This window comes from Trachemys scripta, chromosome 12, assembly GCF_013100865.1.
Source record: "Trachemys scripta elegans isolate TJP31775 chromosome 12, CAS_Tse_1.0, whole genome shotgun sequence".
NCBI lineage: Eukaryota > Metazoa > Chordata > Testudines > Emydidae > Trachemys > Trachemys scripta.
This window is the reverse complement of record NC_048309.1, coordinates 20,061,768-20,088,656: the sequence shown is the minus strand read 5'-3', so window position 1 is coordinate 20,088,656 and position 26,889 is coordinate 20,061,768. Positions and strand designations below refer to the sequence as shown.

The 26,889-nt window shown below is 48.3% G+C and overlaps 1 protein-coding gene across 1 annotated transcript; it reads right to left on the bottom strand.

Moving 5' to 3' along the window:
- Positions 1–4,649: 4,649 nt before the first annotated feature.
- Positions 4,650–23,038, bottom strand: RBPJL (recombination signal binding protein for immunoglobulin kappa J region like). The gene is made up of 11 exons (XM_034787621.1): positions 23,023–23,038; positions 21,979–22,129; positions 19,112–19,182; positions 15,418–15,533; positions 11,979–12,153; positions 10,512–10,649; positions 8,939–9,048; positions 7,851–7,991; positions 7,002–7,157; positions 6,064–6,167; positions 4,650–5,178 (listed from the first exon to the last, which is right to left on the bottom strand). The coding sequence occupies exons 1-11, from the start codon at positions 23,036–23,038 to the stop codon at positions 4,905–4,907; spliced, it is 1,452 nt and encodes a 483-aa protein (XP_034643512.1). The 3' UTR covers positions 4,650–4,904.
- Between the last annotated feature and the right edge of the window lie 3,851 nt (positions 23,039–26,889).

The following is a 26,889-nucleotide window of genomic DNA, read 5'->3' as shown; positions in this document are numbered from 1 at the left end:
GCAGAACCGGTCTCCATAAAGTAGAAATTGACTCGACCCCAAGTCAGTTCAGCACGGCTGTTGGCCTCACCTGCCGGCAACTGGAGCCAGCAGAGCCAATCAAACGTATTTTTCTTCTCACCACTCTTGCTGGAATGGTCTAGGGCTACACATTGTGCCATTCATGCCTAATGCCCTGGGGACCCCGAAGCTGCCAGAGCTGCCCGGAGTTCTACTGTGCAATATATCTGCCCCGAGTCAACAGAGAACTCTGTTGAATCGATGGCGAGTTGCCGTCTTGTAAATAGAATGGCGCTTTTTTTCTTTATGTGCTAAAATTAGAATTAACTGACTAGCTGAGCGGAATACAGGAAACTATACCATGGGGAGCAGGCTCTTGACTCATGCCCTGCTGGGACCACAGATGCTGCTCTCTTCTGATCTATCCGCTGGACACTAGAGGTGGGGGGCCAGCCGGGGTGGAAGGGCAGGACAGTGTCGCTAAGTGGGGGGTTTAATAGCCTTTTGCCCTTCCTTAGTCACCTTCCCCATTCTCCAGGTGCTTTGCAAACTGTAATGAATCCGCATGAGCCAGTAGGCAAGTCAGAATCATTAATTTCAGGATTCTAAGGCCTGGTCTACACTGGGGGGGAATCGATCTAAGTTAAGTCAACGTACTTAGATCAACTTACTGTGATGTCTTCACTGCGGTGAGTTGACTGCTACCACTCCCCTGTCGACTCTGCCTGCGCCTCTCACAGTGGTGGAGTACAGGAGTCGACGGGAGAGCGCTCAGGGGTCGATTTATCACGTCTAGACATGATAAATCAACCCCCACTGGATTGATCACTGCCCGCCGATACAGCGGGTAGTGTAGAAATACCCTAAGGAAAGGAAGGAGTGAGAGCTGCAGCATAAGGACAATGAACTTCAAACAAGCAGACTTTAACAAACCCAGAGAACTGGTGGTAAGGTCCCATGTTATTAAAGGCACAACTGCAAACTAGCCTGATGTGAAGGAAGAATAAGAGGCCATCGGGATAGCTGGCAGTTGTGCCTATAACATTCTCTCCTTAAGAAACTACCATCTCTTCTGAACTCCTTTATCCATTAGATTTTCTTCCCGTACTTTACCTACCAGTTCTCTGGAACAAAAGCAGAAAGGCTAAGGCACACAGTGAGTTACACCTATCAGGGGACATAAAAGGCAATAAGAAGAGGTTTTTTAAATACAGTAGGAACAAGAGAAAGATGAAGAAAAGTTATATCTTCTGCTCAGCAGGGAAGGAGAGTTAATAACTGATGACATCAAGAAGGCTGAGGTGTTTAATGCTTATTTTGCTTCAGTCTTCACTAAAAAGGCTAATGATGACCAGATACTCAACACAATTAATATTAATAACAAGGAGGAAGGAAGGCAAGCCAAAATAGGGAAAGAACAGGTTAAAGAATATTGAGATAAGGTAAATGTATTCAAGTTGGCAGGGCCTGATGAAAATCATTGTTGGGTACTTAAGGAACTAGCTGATACAATCTTGGAACTGTTAGCAATTATCTTTGAGAACTCATATGGGTCCCAGAGGACTGGAGAAAGGCGAACATAGTAGCTATCTTTAAAAATGGGAACAAAGAGGAATTATAGACCAGTCAGCCTAGCTTCCAAACCTAGGGGAACAAATTATTAAGTGATCAGTTTGTAAGCACCTAGATGATAATAGGATTTTAAGGAATAGCCAGCATGGATTTGTCAAGAACAAATTATATGAAACTAACTTAACTTCCTTCTTTGACACGTGTGTGTGTGTGTTTGTGTGTGTGTGTGTGTGTGTGTGTAGATGTTGGTATAACTTGATTTTAGTAAGGCTTTTGACACAATCCCACATGACATTCTCATAAACAAACTAGGGATATATGGTCTAGATGAAATGACTATAGGGTGGGTGCACAACAAGTTGAAAGACTGTATTCAAAGCGTAGTTTTTAATGATTCATCATCAAACTGGTAGGAAGTATTTAGTGGGGTCCTGCAGGGATCAATCCTGTGTCCAATACTATTCAATATTTTCATTAATGACTTGGATAATGGAGTGGAGAGTATGTTTGTTTATAAATGTTGCAGATGACACCAAGCCGGGAGCGGTTGGTAGCACTTTGGAGGACAGGATTGAAATTCATACCAACCTTGACAAATTAGAGAATTGGTCTGAAATCAACAAGATGAAATTCAATAATGATAAGTGTAAAGTGCTACACTTAGGAAAGAAAAATCAAATGCACAACTTAAAAATGGGGAATAACTGGCCACACGGTACTACTGCTGAAAAGGATCTGGGGGTTAGAGTGGATCACAAATTGAATCAGTCAACAATGTGATGCAGTTGCGAAAAAGGCTAATATCAATCTGGGGTGTGTTAACAGGAGTGTCGTATGTAAGACACGGGAGGTAATTGTCAGGCTCTACTCGGCCCTGATGAGGCCTCAGCTGGAGCACTGTGTCCAACTCTGGGCATCACACTTTAGGAGAGATGTGGACAAACTGGAGAGAGGGCTCAGAGGAGAGCAACAAAAATGATAACAGGTTTAGAAAACCTGACCTATGAAGAAAGGTTAAAAAAACTGGGCATGTTTAGCCTTGAGAAAAGAAGACTGAGGGGATGGGAACCTGACAAAAGTCTTCAAATATGTTAAGGACTGTTATAAAGAGGACGGTGATCAATTGTTCTCCACGTCCACAGAAGGTAGGACAAGAAGTAATGGGCTTAATCTGCAGCACAGGAGATTTAGGTTAGGTATTAGGAAAAACTTTCTAACTCTAAGGGTAGTTACGCTCTGGAATAGGCTTCCAAAGGAGTTTGTGGAATCCCCGTCACTGGAGGTTTTTAAGAACAGGGTGGACCAACACCTGTCAGGGATGATCTAGGTTTACTTGGTCCTGCCTCAGTTCAGGGGCTGGACTTGCCCCCTGAAGGTCCCTCCCAGCCCTACAATACTACGATTCCATGACTAACCCCACTTTAACAGTGGGGAAACTGAGGCCCAGAGAGGTTGCAATTTGTCCATGCAGTGAGCTGTGAATAGAACCCAGCTAGCCCTGCCTCTCAACCCTTGCTCTGATCTCTAGGCAACACTAGTACTGAAGTCCCCAAGGGACAGTTTTTTAAAGGAATTTAGGCACCTAAAGATGCAGGTAGGCACCTAGTAGGATTTTCAAGAGCACTGAAGAACCTAACTCCAATTGATTTCAATGAGACTCCACTAGGTGCCTACCTGCCTCTTTAGGCACCTAAATTCATTTAAAAAGCTGGCCCTAAATGAGTCTTGCTGCTGCTGATCCAACCTCTCCCCTGCTTGTTGTCTCATCAGAGCCATTTCTAGGCACAGGAGGAGGCGGGAGAATGAGATGTACTGGTGATAGTGATGGGGATGGGACAAAGAGCGTCCCTCAGCCCTCTTCCCCAGCAGGTTAGTTTGAGCCAGTTCCAGCAGAAGAGCTGGATTTGGGGTTCTCTCACCCCATGGCACACTGCATGGATACCATGATCACAGATTTGTCCAGAGGTGGGGCAAAAACTATGCCAAGCCAAGCAAGTCTTTCAGGGACTACGACTATAGCGTCTATCGACAGGGCGAAGGTCTCCAGTGTGTTTGCTGCATGGTGCTGGGATGAGCTCTGCTGGCAGTGCGCTTGCTGCATGAGGTGAGGATGGGCTACAGAACCAAAGCATGGAGCAGGGCTGGGGCTCCCGTGGAGTTAGCCGGGGTTGTGCAGGTCTGGACAAGAGCAGGATTTGGTCCAGTATCTTGAAAAAAAAAGAGCTGCCCTTAGAACTTGGACCTTGAGAAACCTGAAAATCCATCTCCCAAACCACTGGAAATAAAGTAACCTGTGTAGCATAATCCAAAACACGCCAGCCACAAGACTGCACGTGCCCGCAAAACACAGGCGTAAACGGGAGGATCCTCCAGGAGCAGCGCCGCAATTAGACGAGGGAAAGAAAGAGCCATCTGTTGCAAAGCCCGCCCAGGAGTCTGAAGTTCACTAGGCAGCATCATGTTTCTTCCAGGCCTCCTGGTATACCCCCAAGAGTTCAGTGTAGGGTAAAAGCCAGTGTGGCTTTGGCAATTAAGTCACTTGTAAATCAGCCTCAACTGCCAAAACAGCGTGTTTCAAAATATACCATAGGCCTTTTGATGCCCTGGTGATCTGAAGACTCTAAATAGAGCTTTAAAGCCCACTTGTGTGTAGCACTCAGCGCTCCAGTTCCATGAAACATGGATTCTTCTTACGGCAACTTTAACTCAGCAACTTGCTCCTGAGGCATAGATTGAAGTGTGTGTGAGATGACAGGGCTAGTAATGGCAGCTCCGACTGTGCAACTTTTAAAGAAATAACCCCATTAGGGGCCGCAAATAAAGGCACATTTGGGCTCAGATTCTCAGCTGCCATAACTCAATATCGCTCTACTGAAATCAATGGCCTCAGTGCAGGAATTACTGGGTGAAAAGCTCTTTGAGGTCAGACTAGGTGATCACAATGGACCTTCCTGGCCTTAAGCTCTATGAATCCATGAAATCAATGGCACCACTTTACACTGGCGTGTAAAGAACCAAACCGTGACATCTGCAAAATGTCTAGTAAAAAGATCATTTGAACCAGTTAAACTCTCCTTGAGGCATGGATTTATTGTCCCTTTTGTTAGTAAATTTCACAGCGGGGTGTTGCTTCCTTCTGAAACAATTCTCAACAAATCTAAAAAGAACAGACTGGGTATTTTATGCAGAGTAGAGCACTTGGCTAACCCCAGATCCTACAGACCACAGGGATGTTGGTACCCATCTCTCAGTGTTAATGTCAGTTTCAGGGATGCGGGCAGACCTTGTTCCAAGTCCTGTTTCTGTGAAGATCCTCCACCATTCCAGGCTTGCTAGCTCTGCATGAAGAGGTGAAAATTGGTCCTAGTGAATTCCTGATGGATGCTGTTGAGTAAGGTATCGGAGTCCTGCGTCAGCTCTGGAAGGACCTGCAGGGCAGGAAGGAAGCTCTGCTCTGGGGTGTACGTAAATGTGAACGAACTGGAGTAGATCAGCCCATCGTTCCTTATGAGCGAGAGTGGGACGGTGATGGGGTATCTCAGCCATCGCCAGTCGCTGCCAAATGCCGAGACGTCAGGGACAACACACACTAAGGACTTGGGGGTCCTGGGAACAGTGTGCAAAAGAAAAAGAAACCACATATATTACTGTAGCCTTTCTGGAGAGGAGACTCCGCCCTGTCCCACTCACAACCCTAATGCAGCCTTTCTCCCCTAGTGCCTTTGAATAAAGCAAATTCTATTTTGCCATCTGGTGGCAGTCATTTAGTCTTGGGATTAATCATAGAATACCAGGGCTGGAAGGGACCTCAGGAGGTCATCTAGTCCAACCCCCTGCTCAAAGCAGGACCAATCCCCAGACAGATTTTTGCCCCAGATCCCTAAAAGGCCCCCTCAAGGATTGAACTCACAACGCTGGGTTTAGCAGGCCAATGCTCAAACCACTGAGCTATCTATGGCAGCTCCTGATTTGTCCAGTCTCCTTCCTTCTCTCTTTTGTCTCTTTCTCCCTTTCCCCTCTGTTTTGGTGGGGTTCCCGTTCCAAGGTTTGGCCCTTTGGGCCCAGACTCTCACCCTGTTTTATTTTTGCCTCATGCCCATGCTGCAGATGGAGCAGCCACGTACCTCCTGAAGTGGCCTCACGGAGGACCCATTCTCCCAGCCTGAGATCCCTTGCCATAAATGCTGGCGTACTAGTCAATGTCCATCGAGCGCAATCCCGAGCTGGCGCAGGCATGGATCAGATGCCCCAGGAAGCCTTTTCCATCTCTAATTACAATGCTTGTGTACGTGTGTGTTATTTCCAGACTTGTCTTGTGGGCTACCCTACACAAAATTCCCACCTAAAGCAAAGCTCCTTGGGACCACAATAATGACAAAAAAGACCTGCCAGATGTAGCCTTTAGGGACGGTGCCATTTATGCCATCCACCACCACCTCCATCTCCGCCTGTGTCTAAACACCAGCTCATCACACTGGTTCGCTGCTTTACCTGTACATAGTCTCAGCTTCCACATCTCCAAACCAGACCTTCAGATCTGCATGGAAATACTCGCCCTGCACCTCCAGCATCGCCACGTCCCCTCCGCCAGTCAGCTGTCACAACCAGAGCACATGGGAGGGGGTTATACACCTTGCACCATGATGTGCTGCCACCCCAATATGTTCCTGCAGGTGGTGACGTTCCCAGCTGGAGGGCTTGCTGTCCGCCCTGCAGAAGAGTGGGCAGTGCACAGTGCCCTACCCCAGGGGAAGAGAGCAGGGCACTGAACCGTGGGTGGGCATAAGGAGAGGGAGTTGAGGAGACAATAGGACCAGTTATTGAGCAGAGGGGAAAAGATCAAAACTTATTGATTCCTCAGATTATCTGTGAAAAATCTGCCCTGTCATGTGCACAGAGGGCAGCATGTGGCAAGAGGCCCGGGGGTTGGGGAGGGGGGAAAGTGTTTCAGAGGCACATGCAGAGCTAGGAGAATGGATTTGCGGCCTCTTGTGCTTCGATAAGCTAGGTCAGGGGTGGCCAACCTGAGCCTGAGAAGGAGCCAGAATTTACCAATGTACATTGCCAAAGAGCCATGGTAATACGTCAGCAGCCCTGCCAATCAGCGCCTCCCCGTCCCTCCCTGCACCTCCTGATCAGCAGTTTCGTGGCATGCAGGAGTCTCTGGGGGAGAAGGGGAGGAGCGAGGGCATGGCAGGCTCAGGGGTGGAGTGGGGGCAGGGCCTGTGGCAGAGCCAGAGCTGTGAGCACCCCCCGGCACATTGGAGAGTTGGCACCTGTAGCTCCAGCCATGGAGTCGGTGTCTATACAAGGAGCCGCATATTAACTTCTGAAGAGCCGCATGTGGCTCCGGAGCCACAGGTTGGCCACCCCTGAGCTAGGTTAACAAAAGCCGCGCACAGGATGACGAGATGGAAAACCCTCCGTACCTCCAGCATGGTTATAAGTGGGACTGGGCTCACAGGATCCTGAATACAGGCCAGGCTGTCACTGAATGTGTACTCCACAGTCTCCGTTCCAATTATCGTCCAGCAGGAGCCATCGTTCAGCAGCTCACGGTTCGCTTCCTTTGGGCACGGAGACGCCTGCATGGAAGTTTAATGTCATGGAGGCCACGTGCCATAGTGGTGCGAGCCGGGGACTGATAGCCAGGACTCCTGGGTTCTAGTCCTGACTCTGCCATAGGCTGCTTGACTTTTGGCAAGTCACTCCACCTCTCTGTGCCACTGTCTCACCATCAAAGGGGGATAATAATCTCTCTCGACCTTTGTAAAAGGATCTGAGAGCCCTGAATGGAAGGTGCTGGACCGGCATGTTGCTATTATTATTATTATATTATCCAGCTGCTGCAGCTCCATGTTCAGGGATTGGGATATGTCTATGCTAACCCAAAGGAGCGGTCAGGATCAGTGACTTCATCCTGAAATGCTTCTGGCTTAACAAAATCACATGGAAGTTTGGCTATGTGACACTGTGGGAGGTGGCCAGAGGGGCAGGGCCAAGTGGGGAGGAAGAGAGGTCTGTGGTGCTCTGGAGTGACAGGTAAAATTAGAACAAGGCCCAGCATGGGCAGGTGAAGTTGGAGTGGGGTGTGTGTCTCCATGTCTGGGTTCTGTCCCTATTCCCACATCACATAAAGGACTGAATTTCAGTTGGGGATTGCGGGGGGCTTTAAGGTAAAGACCACTCAAGTGATGGACTCAGCAGCAAGTAACAGGAGGGAGGAGCTGGAGGGAGTTTGCTCCTGCTAGCAGCTTTCCCAGTTTGTGCTGCATTACCTGGAACTGGATCACTTTCTCTGTCGAGAGACACAGGTACATCCCGTCGCTGCCCTGGAACTGGAAAGCGCACTTGTGGAGCTGGGAGATGGGCTCATCCACATCCAGCATGGCGTACTGCTTGGTGACTTTCCGAATGACCTGTGGGGAATGACAGACAGGCGGGCTGACCGGCCACGGAGGGGAGCAGCTCAGTGGCTGGAGAGACCCGTCAGCTCCAGAAAGTTCAGCGATTTTATCCTTCAGAGATTTTCTCAGCCTGAAACCTCCTCTGGGGCCGGTTGTGGGAATTCCCTGCTCCCTCCCCTGCTGTTTGACATGGAACAAAATCAGCCCACATCATTCTAGCCTGTCTCCTGCCACTGCCCTCCCATTTGCCCTGCCCCCTGTTCACTTCATCCCCTCTCCCTCTGTCGCTTGCTCTCCCTCACCCTTGCTCACTTGCTCATTTTCACCAGGTTGGGGCAGGAGGGTGGGGTGCAGGAGGAGGTGAAGGCTCCAGCTGGGGGTGCAGGCTCTGGGGTGGGGGCAGGGATAAGGGGTTTGGGGTACAGGAGGGGGCTCAGGACTGGGGAAGGGGGTTGAGGTGTGGGAGTGGCTGTGGGGTACAGACTCCGGGAGGAAGTCTGCATGTGGGACGGGGTTCTGAGCTGGGGCAGAGGGTTGGGGCACAGGCTCCAGGTGGCGCTGACCTCAGGCGGCTCCCGGGAAGCGGTGACATGTCCCTCCAGCTCCTAGGTGGGAGGAAAGGGGTGGCCAGAGGGCTCCGTGTGCTGCAGGCACCGCCTCCAGGCACTGCCCCTGCAGCTCCCATTGGCTCCATAGGAGCTGCGGAGCCAGCCTAGGAACCAGAGGGACATACTGGCACTAGCTGCTTCCCAGGAGCTGCGTGGAGCCAAGCATGGAGCCTGCCCTGCTGGCTGGCACTGCGGCCAACTGGACTTTTAGTGCCGGGTCAGCTGTGCTGACCAGAGCTGCCAGGGTCCCTGTTCGACCAGCGAAAACTGGGCGGCTGGCAACCCTACATGGAGCTGAAGCCGGAAGCATTCCCCATCCTATCCGGTGTCTGAGTTTTCCAGGATCCTTACCAGGGGCGGCAGGGTAACGCCGGTGGCTGTGCAGATGAGCTGGACTACGGAGCCGTAGCGAATGTACCCTTCCCGCAGTGGGAACTCCCCCCGGGTGCAGTGCTCATCAGCTTCCCATGGAAAAGAAAAGAGATGGAGAGTTATCAACCTGGAGCAAGAAGGAGGGAACAGCTCCCTCTGGCTCTAGTTGCAGGACCAGGGTAGAGGAGAACTCTCTCTCATCACGGAGCCTGGCAGCACAGTGGATAAGGGGTTCCCTGGACACTCTCCAGGCAACTGGTACCCTGAAACTCTCCAATTTGTGCAACTTCAAGATGCAGGGTAAATGCAGCCTGCAGAGGGCAGTGCTCCCTGCAGGCAGTTCTCCCCTGCGATTGGAGCAGGCAGGCCGGCACACTGGGATCTGTAAGCTCTGCAGGTGACACCTCCACATTCACAACGGGGAGGGAGGCAGCTGAGATCTCTTACATTTCATACAAAGCGCGCCTGGCCATCAGGGTCCAGGCGCATGCTAACGTGGCCCTTGGACAGGCACCTCCTGAGCTGCCCTTGCTCAAGACCAGCAGGCTTTTAGGGCCTGATCCAAAACCTACTGCAGTCAATGGGAGTCTTTCCACTGATTTCAAAGGGCACTGGATCAGGCCCTTAGTGAGGAAAGGGCGTTGGGAACCAGGGATGAATTTAGACTGCTCCCAGCCCTTTCCCCTGCTGTCTCCTTCCTGGAGAACAACATACCAGCACAGGAGAAGGGAATCGGATTGTTACTGAGTCTGGGCAACACCCTGGGACTCCAGGAGGCAAACGTGGTGGCAAAGGGAAGTTAAGGTAGGTAGGAGACCAAAGCCACCGAGGGTGGGGCGGAGTGGGGGTGGGTGGGAGGGACATTTACAGGGAGGATAATTTCACACTGCCTGGGAGTGCTGGTAGCAGGTATCAAAGAAACCAATGGGGTCAAAATAGGTACCATCGCCTATCTATTCTTGGCCCCATCCTTGAAGTATCAGAACGCCTGCTGCTCTTTAATGTAGTTATTCTCACAACCCCCCTGGGAAGCAGGGCAGGACTAGTACTGATTGGGGCTGAGGCCCAGACCCTCAATGTACGTAGGCTTCTAACGTCCGTTGACATCTGGGCCTAAGTGACTTACTGAAGGTCACGTAGGAAGCCAGCACTGGAGTAGAGAATTGAATCCAGGTATCTGAAATCCCGGATTAGCTGCCTAATCAATGGACCATCCTTCCTCCCCCCTCAGAGCTCTGTCTGCAGGCAGGCAGGGGCAATGTGCTGCAAAGAGACACAGGCCTCCTGCTGGAAGCTGGCCTCAGGGGTTCCTGACATTTTTTAGAAAGATACTTCTGTTGACCTGTGATTATGACTTGTGAAAATCAGTAACTACCATTGTTCAGATTGGATTTGAATGCTCTGTTTGTCTTTCACTATTGCTATGCTTGGGTGGCCAAATCTACCCCTACCGTTAATGGACACAGCTCCACTGACTTCACCAATGGTTTACCAGCAGTGAATTTGGCCCCGTGTGGACTGCTGGAGTTTGCTGAACATGTAAGGTCCTCACCCAGGTGCAGTGTGAATGCTGCCCATTGCCTTGCACTAGCGATGAAGGTGCCACCCTCTACGGACAGATAACGGGTGCTGACCGTCTGGGAGCGGAGGCGGTTAAAGAGGGAAACCTTGGACCCAGATGAGATGCACACTGCAAAAGACAGACAGACGCTGGCATTAGCACTGATGGAAACTCACTGTTATCAGTATCAGCTTGCCCGAATACCGGAGCATGGCTGAGCGATTTGATAGCCACAGAGACCGGTTATTGCTTTGCATAGAGTTAGGATAAAGAATGCAGTGAACCATCATGTTACAAAATCTTGTTCTTCTGAGTCTTTGTTCACGTGGATCCCACGGGTGGTGTGCAGACACCTCCAGGTGCGTGAGTGGGATCCAGGCAGACAAAACACCTCGAAGAACCTGTGACTGTGAGGTGAGTAACCATTCTTCTGCGCTGCCAACACTTCAGAATAGCTTCCAAATCTGTGACTGAAAAGACCTATTAAGTCATATCTTGTGCAGTCCGGGGTTGCTTTCCCCTGCTCTACAGGTCATTAGCTAATGCTCCATGCGTTCTCGTTTCCGTATCAGCGTGTGGTTTGAAAGCACTGCTCTGCCTTTCTCAGACTCCCCAGGGCTAGGCTGCTGTACACAGCATAATGAACACTAGCCCTTTGTGGCTGGCTTTCCCTTTAGCGGAGTACCAGCTGAGATGGCCTTTTATAAAGAGTGGGTGATGCCTTTGTCTGTATGTGGAGATCTCTGAACAGAAACCCTGACAAAGGTTCTGCATTAGATCTTTACACAGCGTGGTAGGATACATTTTCGAGAACGTGGACGTAAATATGCCCTGATCAATTCTTCCTTCTGTTGACTTCACCGTGCTTTGGATCAGGCAGCCTATAGCGCAGGGGTCAGCAACCTTTCAGAAGTGGTGTGCCGAGTCTTCATTTATTCACTCTGATTTAAGGTTTCACGTGCCAGTAATACATTTTAACGTTTTTAGAAGGTCTCTTTCTATAAGTCTATAATATATAACGAAACTATTGTTGTATGTAAAGTAAATAAGGTTTTTAAAATGTTTCAGAAGCTTCATTTAAAATTAAATTAAAATGAAGAGCCCCCCGGACCGGTGGCCAGGATCTGGGCAGTGTGAGTGCCACTGAAAATCAGCTCGCGTGCCGTCTTTGGCATGCGTGCCATAGGTTGCCTACCCCTGCTATAGCGCATAAGCCTGTCTTGTGTAAGGACTTGGCGGATATTCAATCTGCCATCTGTGATAGTTTCTTGTTTGCTTTATATCAGTGCCCCATTCTGATAAAGCCTCTGAGAAACCTGTTCAGGTATTAGCTACTCAGACGGCTGAAAGGGCGCGTGCTACTGAAGCACCGGAGAACAGAGAGTATCACAGAGATTGCTGTTAAAAACCCTTCAGCGCTCAGCTCCCATTGACGAGGCTGGCTCCCCTGCTACTTACAGTCTGTGTTCTTCAGGGACTGCTTCTTCTGTGAGGGTTTGGAAATCACTTTGATCAGCTTACTGTGGAAAGTGCCGATCTCCTGCCCATTGCTGAAGAAGAGCTTCAGAACCAGCCGGAAATGCTTCCTCTTCTCCGTGTCGGAGATGTAGAGTGCTTTGGCACAGCTGAACTCCTGTCAGTAACAAGGGGCTATTGTCATAGGCTGGAGATTGTGTCTGGAGTCTTTGGGTGCATCTTCCCTGAAGATACACCAGTGAGGGGTGACACCGATATCTGCCTACCTAGATACCTAGAGCGATACCTGCTCACGTCTTCATTTCCTTTGCAGCTGGGGGGCTTTATCTGCTGAGAGAGTGAGAGGCTGGCCAACAGCATTGGTTAATGATCGCTTAGTGCAGGCAAGGTCCCCTGATAAACTCACCTCTGCTCAGATACTGTTGTCCCTAGGCAGAAGACTTGACTGAGCAGAGAGTGATAAGCATTGAAGGGTTCCCTGAGGTCCCTTCCAACCCTGATATTCTATGATTCTATGATAAAGAGACAAATGGCCATGGAGACTGGGGAACTCCTAACTATCACAATGATGGGGCACTACTGTTGCCAAGGTTTATTATTTGTATTGCGGGAGGACCTAGGAGCCCCAATCAGGGACCAGGACCCCCTTGTGCACCAACTCTGTACCAAGACAGACCAAAAAGACAATCCCTGCCCCCAGATGCTTACAGTCGGTGTAAAGATGCTCATGGTGCTTTCCAGACAACAAACAAAAGACATAGGCCAAAGGAGTTTGTCTTTTAGTATAGATTGCATGAACGAGTAAACAACAAGAAGCCAGGAGCCCCTAGAAGTTGGGACCCTGGCCCCACCAGCCCTTCGACCATATTAAGTTTTGCCTAATTAGTTGGTCAGGTATTTTAGGCAAAAGAACTTTTAAGCTAATGTATGTATGAAAAAGGGAAAAAAATCACTGCCGGATTTTGCATGAAAATTTTCACTCTTTTGTTACGAATTAATTTTGTTTCCTGGAATTTTTTGCTTTTCCTTGAAATGTTGATGATGTGACATTTTGGGTCCACAAAATGTCATGGGAAAACCGGGAAATCAACGTCCTCATGAAACTTCCCACTGAAGTGGGAGTGCTGGAAAATGGAAGTGGCTATTTTTGAAACTCTTCCTGCGTGGGAAGAGAGAGACTGAGAGCTGACAGACACTTTTCCATGTGTGTTTGTTTCTATCTACCCACCTATTGCAGATGGTTAGCGCAGGCCCTGATCCTGAAAACGCTTACTCACATGCTGAACTTTACACACAATTGATCCCACTTGGCTCAATGTAAATGAGCATGGCCAGGTTAGTAGGGTGGGACCTTAGAATCTAAGCTCTTTGGGGCAAGAACTATATCTTCATATGTGTTTGCAACGCACCCAGTCCAAGGAGGCCCTGATCCTGGCTGGGGCCTCTGAGTACTATCATAAGGAGTACTGCAGAAAGGGATCTGGGGGTCATAGTGAACCACAAGCTAAATATGAGTCAACAGTGTAACGCTGTTGCAAAAAAAGGTAACATCATTCTGGGATGTATTAACAGGTGTGTTGTAAGCAAGACACAAGAAGTAATTTTTCTGCTCTACTCTATGCTGATTAGGCCTCAACTGGAGTATTGTGTCCAGTTCTAGGCACCACATGTCAGGAAAGATGTGGGCAAATTGGAAAATGTCCAGAGAAGAGCAACAAAAATGATTAAAGGTCTAGCAAACATGACCTATGAGGGAAGATTGAAAAAACTGGGTTTGTTTAGTCTGGGAAAGAGAAGACTGAGAGAGGACATAACAGTTTTCAAGTATATAAAAGGCTGTTACAAGGAGGAGGAAGAAAAATTGTTCTTCTTAACCTCTGAGGATAGGACAAGAAGCAATGGGCTTAAATTGCAGCAAGGGCAGTTTAGGTTGGACATTGGGAAAAACTTCCTGTCAGGGTGGTTAAGCACTGGAATGAATTGCCTAGGGAAGTTGTGGAATCTCCATCACTGGAGATTTTTAAGAGCAGGTTAGACAAACACCTGTCAGGGATGGTCTAGATAATACTTAGTCCTGCCACGAATGCAGGGGACTGGACTAGATGACCTCTCAAGGTCCCTTCCAGTCCTATGATTTTATGATAAACAGTAATACTGAGAGGGAGAGAGCAACAACAAGGCTTGTGACACTAGGCAAGGGTGTAAGACAATCAATTAACCCAGCAACTCAGCCTGCACCGGATTCCTGCCCAACCTGAGCACGATGACATGTGCAGAAGTGAATCACTGCACCATCAGTGCACAGCATGGTGCTACAAACTGGCTCCTGTTAGTCATGTGGCTGAACATACAGCTCTCCAAACCACGATGCCTGGGCCCCCCCCAGAAGGGGTATCTTCAATAATCTTCACTCTAAATAGTTTCAATGTCCACCTTATAACAACAAAGACTTCAGTGAAAAGATGCCCTTCATGCTGGTGTGGGGATGGGAGACCCACAGGGGGCTGCAAGAGCCAGATGTCTGTTCTTCTCTGTCCTTCCTTATGTGCTTTGGGTTTTCAGAAAGGAAACTGCCCACCTTGCACTGTGCTGTGTGTATTAATGATGATTCTTAAGCACCACCCCGTGAAGGGCCCAGAAGACAAGACCCCCACTGAACCAGAGCCACCATCACTTCACTCAATACACCCAAGAAAATGCACTGCAGAACAAAGCAGCTCCCACTAGGACATGATGGGGTCCATTCAGAGGAGCTATAGGTTCATTTAAAGGGGGAAATGATTAGAGATGTTATTTCAGGTGGAGTGAAGAGCTGAGGAATGGCAGAGGCTTTATTTACACTGGGGTTAGAGAATTCCAAATGGAAATCAATGTTCACATGTGATTTACTCAACATAACACAAGAAATCTCCCTAGGTTTACAGTTTCCCAGTCACCTTGGCGCTTCGGCTGCACTGATATGCTGTAAGGGAAGCACTGCAAACACAAAGGTCCTTTTTGTTATATTTCTGGCCAACCCCAGATCCCACATTCTTCAGAGCCCCAAGATAATACTTAATAGATTTCTTTCCCTATAGGAAGATGCCAAGTTATAGCTCTAGCCCACAACGTTTGTGACAGGTCGGTGTTTTCGTTAGCAGTTTATCTGTAAATGAAAGACCGCACTCTCATTTTGTGATGAGTGGCATTGCCATTTGTCAGGAGAATACTATGGGCTGGGGAAACTGTGTAATCCCTGGCCATCCTCCAGCCACAAGGGCCAGGAAGTTGAAAAGATGGTGACAAAGAAAGATCGGTTTCCTGGCAAACCGTGAGTGAAGAGCACTCCCAGTGCTGCAGGGAGATGCCTGGTCATACGTGACTAGGGGGCAGGAGAGCCAAGAGAGTTGTTGTGTCAGGGGAGTCATTTTACTCAGCTTACCTTGGAGTCTGGCTGCTCCTCAAAGTTGAGTTTCTGGGTCTCCATGTGGCCGCTGTCCATGCTGTCCAGCCCCATGTACCCGCACACCCTGAAACCAGCCTCTCCCAAATCCCTCGCTGGAAAAGAGAAGAAACATTTCCCAGACACACAAACCTGGACACCAGCTGAGACCAATGCAGCTGGGACCATGGAGCCTGAAGTGAGAGGGTCGGGGCTGCTGCTGCCCAGACTGCTGGTGGCAATGGAGAGAGAGGGAGGGCTGAGCTGTTGTCGCCCTCCCATGCCCTCACTAGAGAGAGGAAGAGGGGACTGGGTAGCTACTGCCTCCCCCGCCCCCCCCGAGAGGGCTCAGACAGGTGAACCTCCCCAGAAGCATCTTTGGGACACTTGGACACTTCTGGTCTCCAGCCGCATTGATGTGAGATGCTGCTTTCCTGCATCTCACCCTCCCTATCCTGCACCCCTGGACACCTTCGACAACAGGCTCGGCAGCTTCTCCCGACTGCCCTGCTTCACCAGCCCCTCTCCCCCGATCCCCGTCTCCATCCCCCTTCTGTTCCTCCTGGCTCTAATCTTCCTGCTTCCCTTCTCCCACGTCCCTGTCTCTCCACCCCTCCAACCTTTTACCTTCCCGTATCCTCCCCCACCTGGGCTGCATGCTCCCCTCCCTAGAGCGCATTCCAGAAGCCCCTTGTTCTGCCAAGTATGTAGGATGTCTTCACCTGTGCACATACACAACACCCAGCAGGGATGGATGGGGGCACGTGTCCAGAGATTGAGAGCTACACCAACCTGTGACTGTAACGACCTTAAATACCCACGACAGGACATTTGTCACCCTTGTCCTCCCCCCTGCTATCCCCAATCCAGTGTTTGCTGCTACCACTTGTGGCATCTTTGTCTGTCATTTAGGTTGTAAGCTCTTTGGGACAGGGACCTGGGGTGAAAGCCTTACTCCATTGAAATCAATGGAAAAACTCCCCTGGACCTCAGTGGGGCCAGGATTTCACTGTGTCTTTATTTATTCACTTGCATGGTGCCTTGAATGCTTTGGGGCACTCAGTGAGTGAATAATGAAAATAATGGGGTGCTGCTGTTGCCCCCCCAGGGCAGAGCTGCATGGGGGCAATGGGAAACATTTTGCTTTTCCGGGGACCCAGGGAAGTGAAATTTTCTGGATGTTTTACCAGCACTGAGAACCTGTTCACCCTGTTCTGCTGGCCACCAAGTGCAGCATTTCCTACCCTTACGGGCACCCACACTCCTCAGATGCTAATTACGTCGGTACTGTTTATGCAGTAATTGTTTCACAGTGATCATAACTAACGGCTGAAGCAATGAAGCCCCTGGACTATCTGAAATGAGTGTGCACACTGCCATCCCGGCACGACCCTGCACTCAGCACCCCTTTCAGCACAGCCAGGTTTTGCCTGACCACCGCTCTGAGCCCCTGCTGTGTCAATGAATCTGGAGGCTGTCAAACCCTCTCTGTGGTCCGGACACATTTCCTGCAGCTGGCAGCATGACCTAGAGCACTGCTGTTGCAGGCGTGGTGGTGTTTTCTCAGGCTCTCGGCTGTCTGGTGGGTGGGCCGGCCCCTAGAATCCCTCACAATGATTAATTCCCTGGTCAGTGGCTCTTAGGACATGTCTACACTGCAGTCAGAGGTGTGATGGCAGCTCATGTAGGCATATCCACACTAGCTTGAATCTAATTAGCATGGCTAAAAATAGCAGTGAAGACACAGGGGCATGGACCCTGGTGCAGACTGTACAAGCCCACCTGGAACCCTGGCCAGGGCTGCCCAGAGGATTCAGGGGGTCTGGGGCAAAGCAATTTCGGGGGCCCCTTCCATTAAAAAAAAGTTGCAGTACTATAGAATACTATATTCTCGTGGGGGCCCCTGCAGGGCCCGGGGCCTGGGGCAAATTGCCCCACTTGCCCCCCCCCCCCCCCCTCTGGGCGGCCCTGACCCTGGCTATGTATTTGCATTGCTAGCACATGCTTGGATTGACTTCACTGCTATTTTAGCCTTGCTAGCTAGATTCAAGCTAGCACAGGTATGGCTATGAGCTGCAATCACTCCTCCACCTGCACTATAGATCCATCCTTAATTTTGTTTGGATACCTTAGGCCAAACGCAGTCCTGACAAAAGGGGGAATCTCTCCTCTTGATTTCTGTGGGAGGGACACAGGCTCAGAACTTCTCAGGTTCTGGTCCAGAGCTAGGAACTGGCTGTGGTGTTTGGATCACCTTCATTGTGGGGGATGGTTGGCCAGAAGGTTTTGTGTAGGGCTCAAGTCAAGGGCTTGATAACTCCATCCACACAGAGAGCTAGGAAATTACTCCCTGGCAAATGCCTTGATTTACCAGCATTCACAGAGGGTAAAGTCCTCGGACCAAATACAGAAGTTCTTACTCAGTTGAACTTCCCATTGCCTTTCAATGAACCTAGGAGAGGAGAGCAACATCTAATTCCCTCCTGATGCCTCAAGCTGTGAAGCCACCATTATAGGAGTGTACCCATTGTTAACAGGTATGTCTACACTGCAATGAAAAACCTGCAGCAGCAAGTCTCAGAGCCCAGTTCAATTGACTTGGGCTCAGGCAGTGGGGCTAAAAGTAGCAGTGTGGACATTCCCATTCAGGTGAGTGGGAATGTCTACATTGCTATTTTTAGCCCCTCATCCTGATCCCAATGCAATTGACCTGGGCTCTGAGACATGCTGCTGCGGGTTTTTCATTGCAGTGTAGACATACCCTAATGGTCTCACGGACAAGAATTTTCCTCCAAACTCTCCCTTTTCTATCTTCAGTCCTCGCTCCTGACTGGAGCTGGTCAGGAAATGGTTTCTTTTCCCCTCCACACAAAATTTTTTCATGTGACTGAACATTTTTCATTATCATCAAAAGTTTTCTTTGGAATTTTTCAGGTTTTTACTGAAAACTGAAAAATGTCAAGTTTTTGGTTGCGGAAAACAAAATAAATAATTTGTTAAAAATGCAGTTTTTGAACTTTTTGTTATTGTGGCTGAAAACCTGAACATTTTGACGAAAATGGAATTTTTTTCATGAAAATTTCCATTTTATAGAAAATGGATTTTCATGAAAAATTTTAGACCAGCTCCTGGTCCCAATCCCCTTTGCCTCCCTGCATAATCCCCTCCCCTCAGGTCCTGATCCCCAGTTCTTGTCCCCATTCTCCTCAGCAGATCATATGTGGTGCCTTCAGACTCTCCTTAGAGGAAGTCCCCTCTGATCTTTGGCACTTTTAATGGCCTCTTTTTAGAGTCTCTCCAATGTATCAGTCCTGCAGATGGAACATGCCCTGCTTCTTCCCATCAGCTCAAGCCTAATTCCATCGCTTCCTTCGCTGCTTTTCATCACCCCCACTCCACCCTTTCCTGTGAACTTGCTAATAGAGCTGAACAAATATATAATTTGATGAATTTAACCTTGTGATCTGTTTGAGTACATGAACTATCTATTCATTTCTCATGGGTATTCACTCTGTTAAAGCTCAAGAACTCGAACACTAACAGGTCAAATATACACTCAAACCGAAAGTCACTTTCATGTCTGAATGAATATTTGCAGACAGCTTTTCCCACTATGCTCAGTTCTTCTTATCAGGAGTGGCTGAGCGGCAGGTCTTCTGCTCTCCAGGCATACGGGGCTTTCTTCTGCTCTTACCTTTTATCTGTTCCTGCTTCAATTTCCAACCTGGTCCAGTCAGATAAACACAAGGTGGGGGGCAGAAAAACCTAACAAAACAAAACAGCATCTTTGTTAAGTGAACACTAGGGTAAAGGACTTCACCAAAAAGGGTTGTTTCTTTGTATGATTGTGAATCCAGAGTCTTCTTCATTGCTTAACCAAGTGAGAGATGCTTAGACATGACCCGCTTTGGGATCACTAATGCCAGCATATACTTGGAGCAGGTCTGGGTACAGATCAAGTACTCTGAATGGTTTGCTATCTCTGTAGTGACAGGTGGATGGAGCCCAGTGCTGCAGGGTATTAGTCTGGCAAGCAGCTTAGATTGAAAACACTGGTAAGACAGTTATAAAATTAAAAGAGCTACATAGCTAGGGCAAAAATCATAAGGGTTAGCTCATCTGCTGTTTTACCACCCCAGGGCATGTTTTCACAGGAGATGCACCCACAAAAATGTGGATGCCTGCACCGCACCCGTATTTGCATGTGCAGATATGTGCTAAGTGCGCAGTCATGCCATCTGCATGACCAAAGGCAGGTCTTTGCAGGCACAGAATCATAGAAACGTAGGGCTGGAAGGTGCCTCAAGAGGTCCCCTGTCCATTTCCCGGCACCAAGGCAGGATGACATATACCTACACCATCCTGGACAGGTGTTGAGACCACGATGGGAGGGAGCTCAGTGCACTCGTTGTTCCTGTGTCTCTTTGGCCTAAACAGTCTGCCATGTTGTGAACATCTCCCCATCTGTTCTCGTGTGAGCCTCCCCTGGGTTCCTCCAGCAGGGGATGGATGCGGTTGCACAATTAAACCTGTTTCTGGCTTTAAGACTCTGGTGACATGCAGACCTATCAGGCTGTAATGGCTTTACATGTCTCGGTGTGTGAAGACCCAGAGCATGTCCCTAACTTGAAGCACCTGAGGAGGATGTGAAGGCAGCAGCTGTTCACCCATGTAGAGTTAGCAAGAGGTCAGCATGACCTAACTCTTTTAGCTTCTCCTCCTGCATGACAAACCAACCACATCCAGTGCCCTGCGCAGCACTGGAGAGATGAGATTGCCTCTTGCCGCAATGTCCATCCCCCTGCCCGAGACTCCCGCGTGCGCAGTCACATCTATCAGGTGCTGTGTTAGTGGAACATGCCAGCCCTACCCAAGGGAGATGGCTGAGAGGGCGCATAGGGAAGCTGACTTCAGATCTTCCCTCCTTGAGTCAAGGGAGAATTTGTCACAGAGACTTTTTCAGCTTGGAATGTGGAAGTTTCAGCAGGTTGAGAACACAGGTTGTATTCACAGCCAGCTCCTGAGATCAGTGCAAACAAATCTATAGCCAAAGTTTTGGAAACACATTTTCCTGTGTTTTATTTGGGTTTCCACTGTCTTTGCATTCATGTGAATGGTGCAGATTCATCCCATATTGATACTGTGTAAAATGTTAGCAGTGAAAACACCAGTCTGGGCTGGTTCCATATTTCTGGGTCCTATTCTCCTTGGATATGTGTTTATTTAAACAAGTTAGCAACAGTGTAGGACCCTGAATCCCCATATCCAGGAAAAATAGCACTAGCTTATTTAAACTTTAACCTAGAAGCGGTGCCAGCTCGTAATCACTTTTTAGATTTCACTTCATTTTTTCTTGCCAAACCCACAAAACCTGCTTCCCAGCATCCTTTGCACCACGCCTCAACCAGGGTGCGCCAGAGCTATGTCTTTGGTTAGCCCCAGTGACGCAGCAGCTCCACTCGCTGGCTCAGCGCCCCAAGAGGATAACAATCTCAGAGCTGTTTGAAATGGGCCTGAACCAAAATCCCAGATCCAGACACCCGTAAACTCTGAAGGCTGGATCTGGATCTGCATTTTGCAGCTGGCCGCAATCTCTACAGTGGATCAAACTCAGAGCTCACAGCCGTCCTCTAGGGAAGGTTGGATCTCAACTCTACAGCCAGGGCCCACCTCTGTGAAAATTATCTTTAATTGATCCAGGGACGGGAGAGGGAGTAAAAAAACCAAAACCCCACCCTTAGTACAATAGGGCCTCTCTCAGCCTCCTATGGAGAAAGAGATGACTAGAGGGGAGAGAAAAGCATGAGAGAGAAGAGCAGAGGAAAGGAAAAAATGGCAAAGGGGGAAGAAGGAAGGAATCTAACTGACTTGGACAATGACTGTTAAACAGAGTGAGGATGGGCTGCAGCAAAGACTGATTGCCGAGGGCACTCCAGCTATCTGCGTGGGGGAGGTGAAATAGCCAGTGGTGTCCCACAGGGGTCAGTGTTCAGCCCTTCCCACCATTTCATTAATCCAGGATAGAGTGTTTGGGGCAGGGACTGACTTTTTGTTATCTGTTTGGGCAGCGCAGGGGGCCCTGATCGGGAGGCTTAGGTACGACTATCATAATCATCATGAATGACTGTATTATTCTGAGGCTGTGTGAAGGTTGAAAGGTGAATACAATGGGGTTATGTTAGCTCATCTGCTTCATCAGACTAGTTAATGGTTGGTTTCAGAGTAACAGCCGTGTTAGTCTGTATCCGCAAAAAGAAGAACAGGAGTACTTGTGGCACCTTAGAGACTAACAAATTTATTAGAGCATAAGTTTTCGTGGACTACAGCCCACTTCTTCGGATGCATATAGAATGGAACCATTCTATATGCATCCGAAGAAGTGGGCTGTAGTCCACGAAAACTTATGCTCTAATAAATTTGTTAGTCTCTAAGGTGCCACAAGTACTCCTGTTCTTCTTTTTGCAGACTAGTTAATGAAACCCTAGGGAGTTGTAAGAGTCTGTTTTTTGGAAGGTGATATCTAAAGGCAGGGCTGTATAAGAAGCCAGGCAAATCTCCTACCTTTTTTCACTGCCGTATGATTTCTGTGCGACTTTTGCATGCAGTATAAGCACAGTCTGGTCAGCTGGGAGCTGCAGATATCTACGCACTCCATCCCGGAGATGGTCAAGTTGATCTGGATTGGATCTAAAAGAGAGTCCTGAGTAGTACCCTAGCAAAGGGGACACAACGCTTGGCTTCCTACCATCCCCCTACTGCTTGATACCGCCCCGGAGCCACCCTAAGGGGTATTTAACATGGAGGTAGCCAGCACAGGCACCTTACCTGTAGGTGATAGCCTTCTGTCCCTCATTCCCCTGCACTCTAATTTGCCTGCTGTGCACCGGACCTTGACAATAGAACTAATTCTAGCCAGGTGCTGCAAACCCCACTCTGCTCACTGCACTGGTATAATATTGTATATAACACCACCAGGAACAGTCACAGTTTCGAGATACCCCCCTTCCCTACATCAGTATCTGCAATCGAGGCATCTGGTGTCTCTCTCTGTAAGAGCTACTGTTTTAATAATACTCCCCAGCAGGGGCCCAGTTTAATGATGCAAACGAGGACAAGAGGAATCCCGTTAGAACGCATTGGGAATGGGAAGTTTCAAAGCTGCTGGAAGACAAGTGCTATCATTAAAATTGTTTGGTTAGTTTACCCGCTATTTTCTCCAGCCTTCAGTAAAAGACAGCTAGGGAAAGCTTACCTTACAGCTTGGAAACATTCCCACTGCTTCCTAATGGGAAAGGGCCTCCTTTCACTCCTCCTCTCAGTCCCATGTTATGAAGATAGTGACATTCTGATTGTTCATGACGTTCTTTTCTTGTATACATGGTCCTTAAAAACACCTGGGCCAGCTTCTCAGATGCCCTGTGTCTTATGCAGTCACATGCTACCAAATTGGAGTGGTGGCATTTTACACCCAATCTCCATTCTCCGTGCACTGGTGTAAATGAATGCATACGGTGCTCGGCAACAGGAAATCAGGTAATGTTATCTTTAGTGATCCCCTCCTCCTTGTAACGGACGATAATAATTACAGTCTCATTTATACCATACTGGAGTTTTCCGCCATCTAACGGGATAGCTTTACATGCGTTCTGTTTAACCTGGATTCATTTTTATATCTCCCCTCAGTACATTATGAATGTTTATGGAAGGTAATAATGAGCATGGCTGGGGAGTTATTAGTCTTGGGATCGGGAGCTGTTATTTTGTTACTGCCGGTGATTGTTCCGTGGAAATGTCCCCATTTTGCTTCACTGCGAACTAAAAAAACAAGGGCCAGATTCTCACCTGCTGGAAATGGGCATAGCTCCATTGACTTCAGTGGAATTACCCAAGCTGAGGATCTGGCCCTTAGACTTTGTTAACGTAGTAGGTTATGCTTCCACTGATTGTAGGCAGATAAGCCCAGTTTAAATCACACAGGGCCTTTGTTGTGTTGTGCTGGAACCTGAACACAGGCTGCTTGTTTTAAAGGGAAGTCAGGCACAGAGAAGCTGGAATGGCGGAGATGTACTGTACTGCTGTCTCACCTTTGCAGGAAGTGAAATTCACCCTGTGCAGAGCACTAGCCCAGCGCCTGCAAAACGTTCCACAAAACCATCAAAGTGTGGTGTAGGTGGGTGCATGAGCCTTGTGCTTCAATAGGGCAATGTGCTACTTCCTTAATGGAAGGAAACCTGAGAGGGAGGAAGTAGGAGCTGTTTAGACAGGCCTCTTCTCATTTCCACACTTAGGGAAGACACTTCCTTGGCGTACGGCAGTTCAGTGAAGCCAATGAAAATGTACCCAGCAGCTTAGGGCCACGCTAGCCAAATACGGCAAGGACATTACTTAAACCAAGCTCACTTGTTTCTTGGTTCCATGTCCAGTGACACACACACACAGAGGGTGTTCATACACACAGGGCCAGGCACAACCTGGACATCTTTGGCTTGCTCATGATTGATAAACCCATAAGAAAACTGGATGGAAATTGGTTTCCAGCCTCTGGCATGGGGCCCCCTTTCACTGCTGGGGTCATGCATGATGTTAGTTCCCTCAGAGAAATGGTGGCCTCATGATGGAGGCTCAGAACTGCCAGCTGTGATTAAAAACATTGGTTTCAGATACGTCTCCCCAGTGGCTTCCTAGCGCAAAGAGCTTCTTCTCACTGCTCAAACTTTCAAGCCGCACAGCTGTGAAAAATGGGGAAGTTTGCCTTTAAAAACCCAAAAGAACCTTAGATGTAAAAGGGACGAGCGGAAGCTAGAAGCCCCAAATCGCAGCTGCATACACAGTGCTGTACCACTGGTAAGCCAATGCCAGGTCATGGGCAACCCTTGGTGATTTGCTCAAAAGACAAGCTGGCTATTGGAGATAGGGCTGCATCTGCTACAGCACAGGGAAAATCCTGCAACATAGGCCTGGTCTACACTTGGGGAGAGGGGGGGTGGAGAAATCAATCTAAGATACACAACTTCAGCTATGAGAATAGCGTAGCTGAAGTCGAAGTATCTTAGATCGAATTAAAAATTATTTACTTTCGTGTCCTCATGGCGCTGGATCGACAGCCGCGGCTCCCCCGTCGACTTTGCTTCTGCCTCTCGCACTGCCGGAGTTTAGCAGACGGGAGAGCGATCGGGGATCGATTTATCACGTCTACACTACACGCGATAAATCGATCCCCGATAGATCGATTGCTACCCGCCGATCCGGCAGGTAGTGCAGACATACCCATAGACTCAACTGAGTTTTCATTGAAAAAATAATCATCCCAGCTCTCAAATACACATCACACTAGCCAGAAACTACAAGTAGCAAAGAACATAAAATACCAAAGGTTTGGGAGCAACTACAAATCTGATCCCGTCCCAGGATTCCCGGACAGCTTATACTGATCTCCTGAGGGACTCAAAATAACGTGGCACCTGGACTTCTTAGAAAAACTGAAAGAGAAACAGCAGCAAATAATCTTCACCTCAGTGACAACCTGAGGAACCCTTTAAGACGTTTCACTGGCCAACGCTTCACTTTTCAGTACAGTGCAAACCTGCTGGAAAAGAGCAGTGTCCTTTACAGATTCTAGTAACAATCCTATGCGACAGCTCCTCAAGCTTGGGGCCCCTCGTACAAAGATTCATTGTCTGGTACCACGTTGCTGATGGCTCTGTCTTCAGAGTATCCTGGAGACTAGAACAGGCAACGGCGTTGACATAGCAGACGTGTCCAGCACAAGAACGTAACAATCTGGAATTTTCTTTATCTGCAGCTGTCCTCCCAAAATCGTTGGCTGCATTTTCACCGCACAATCTTTTCCGCCACTGTTTTCCCTGTTTTTTAAATGGATGATCTTGATCCCCTGCTCTCCTTGTTCCCAGGGTCTTCCGTACAGACACTAAGTTCTCCAATGTGTGACTCAGATCCTCAGCTGGTGTAAACTGGCACAGCTCCATTGAAGTCAATATGGCGACGCTGGATTATAGAGCTGATGATCTGGCCTTGGGTCACCTGATAACGTTAGCTGCTGCTTTGTATCTGAGAAGTGAGGGGTTTATGTCTGCTGAGCCTATTCATAAGTGCCGTGAACGAACTGTAACTGATATTCACTGGCAACCAGATGTGTTGTCTTTACTGATGAGACCGATACATGGGCTGCAATTGTTAGCGGAGAGGCAGTGGGTGCTTTATTTTGTGATCACAGTGACAGTTCTCCGTAGACAACTTCACTTCATTATTTACTGTCGGTCGCCAATTAGCTTCTTTGCCAGAGCCCAGTGTCAGTACTATTCATCAGATGTTCTTCAAAACATTTACAGATGTTTGCTTCTGATCCAGTTGTAGAACTTTGTCCACAACTTTATCCCTGGCTACCAATCAACACACTCCATTACACCAATATTAGTTATTTAATCCTGGCACGTGACTTTAATTCAATCTTTTCTATCTATTTAATGGTTTATACCCAGGCCTGGCCAAAGCTAACTAATATGGAAGCGAGCTAGCGATTGACATAACATTGGCATCCAGTCCATGTCATCATATGCCTCATATGTAATGCTGAAAAACCATACTGCAATGTGCAGTTTGAGCTTCAATTTGCCTTTGCAAGTTTTGTCCTCATTTAACCCTGCACTGGGGGCAGGCCTGGGAGAGAACTACACCCAGTTATGGTTAGGAAACATCTTAAAATGTACAGCACGCCGAGGGTCTGTATCATAGGCCAGTGGCTCTCAACCTTTCCAAACTACTGTACCCCTTTCAGGAGTCTGATTTCTCCTGCATACCCCCAAGTTTCACCTCACTTAAAAACTACTTGTTTACAGAATCAGACATAAAAATACAAAAGTGTCACAGCCACCATTGCTGAAAAATTGCTGACTCTCATATATAATAAAATAAATCATAAAATCATAAATTATAAAATAAATTGGAATACAAATATTGTACTTACATTTCATGTATAGTATATAGAGCAGTATAAAGAAGTCATTATCTGTATGAAATTTTAGTTTGCACTGACTGCTCTAGTGATTTTTATGTAAAACTAGGCAAATATCTAGATGAGTTGATGTACCCCCTGGAAGACCTCTGCGTACCTCCAGGGGTACGTGTATCCCTAGTTGAGAACCACTGTCATACGGCATGACCACCCTGTAGTGCCTCCTGCTGGCCAAACATGGTGCTGACGGCACTTCCTGACTCCGTTTCTTTCCTCAAGGTGAGTCTCCTCAGCTCTCCATACACTGTGCTGGAGATGCATCTTAGCTCTCTGGCTAAGTTGCAAACAAAACTTACACCCTCTTTGGGTGGCACAAACACAAACTAAAAAGGTTCTTCCACTTTTCATGGGCTTCTCTTTGGCTCACCCTCTGGGCCCTGTTCCCGCCCCTTTTTTGGCTACCTTTCAGAATCTTTCTGGCTCTGGGATAAAGCACTTGG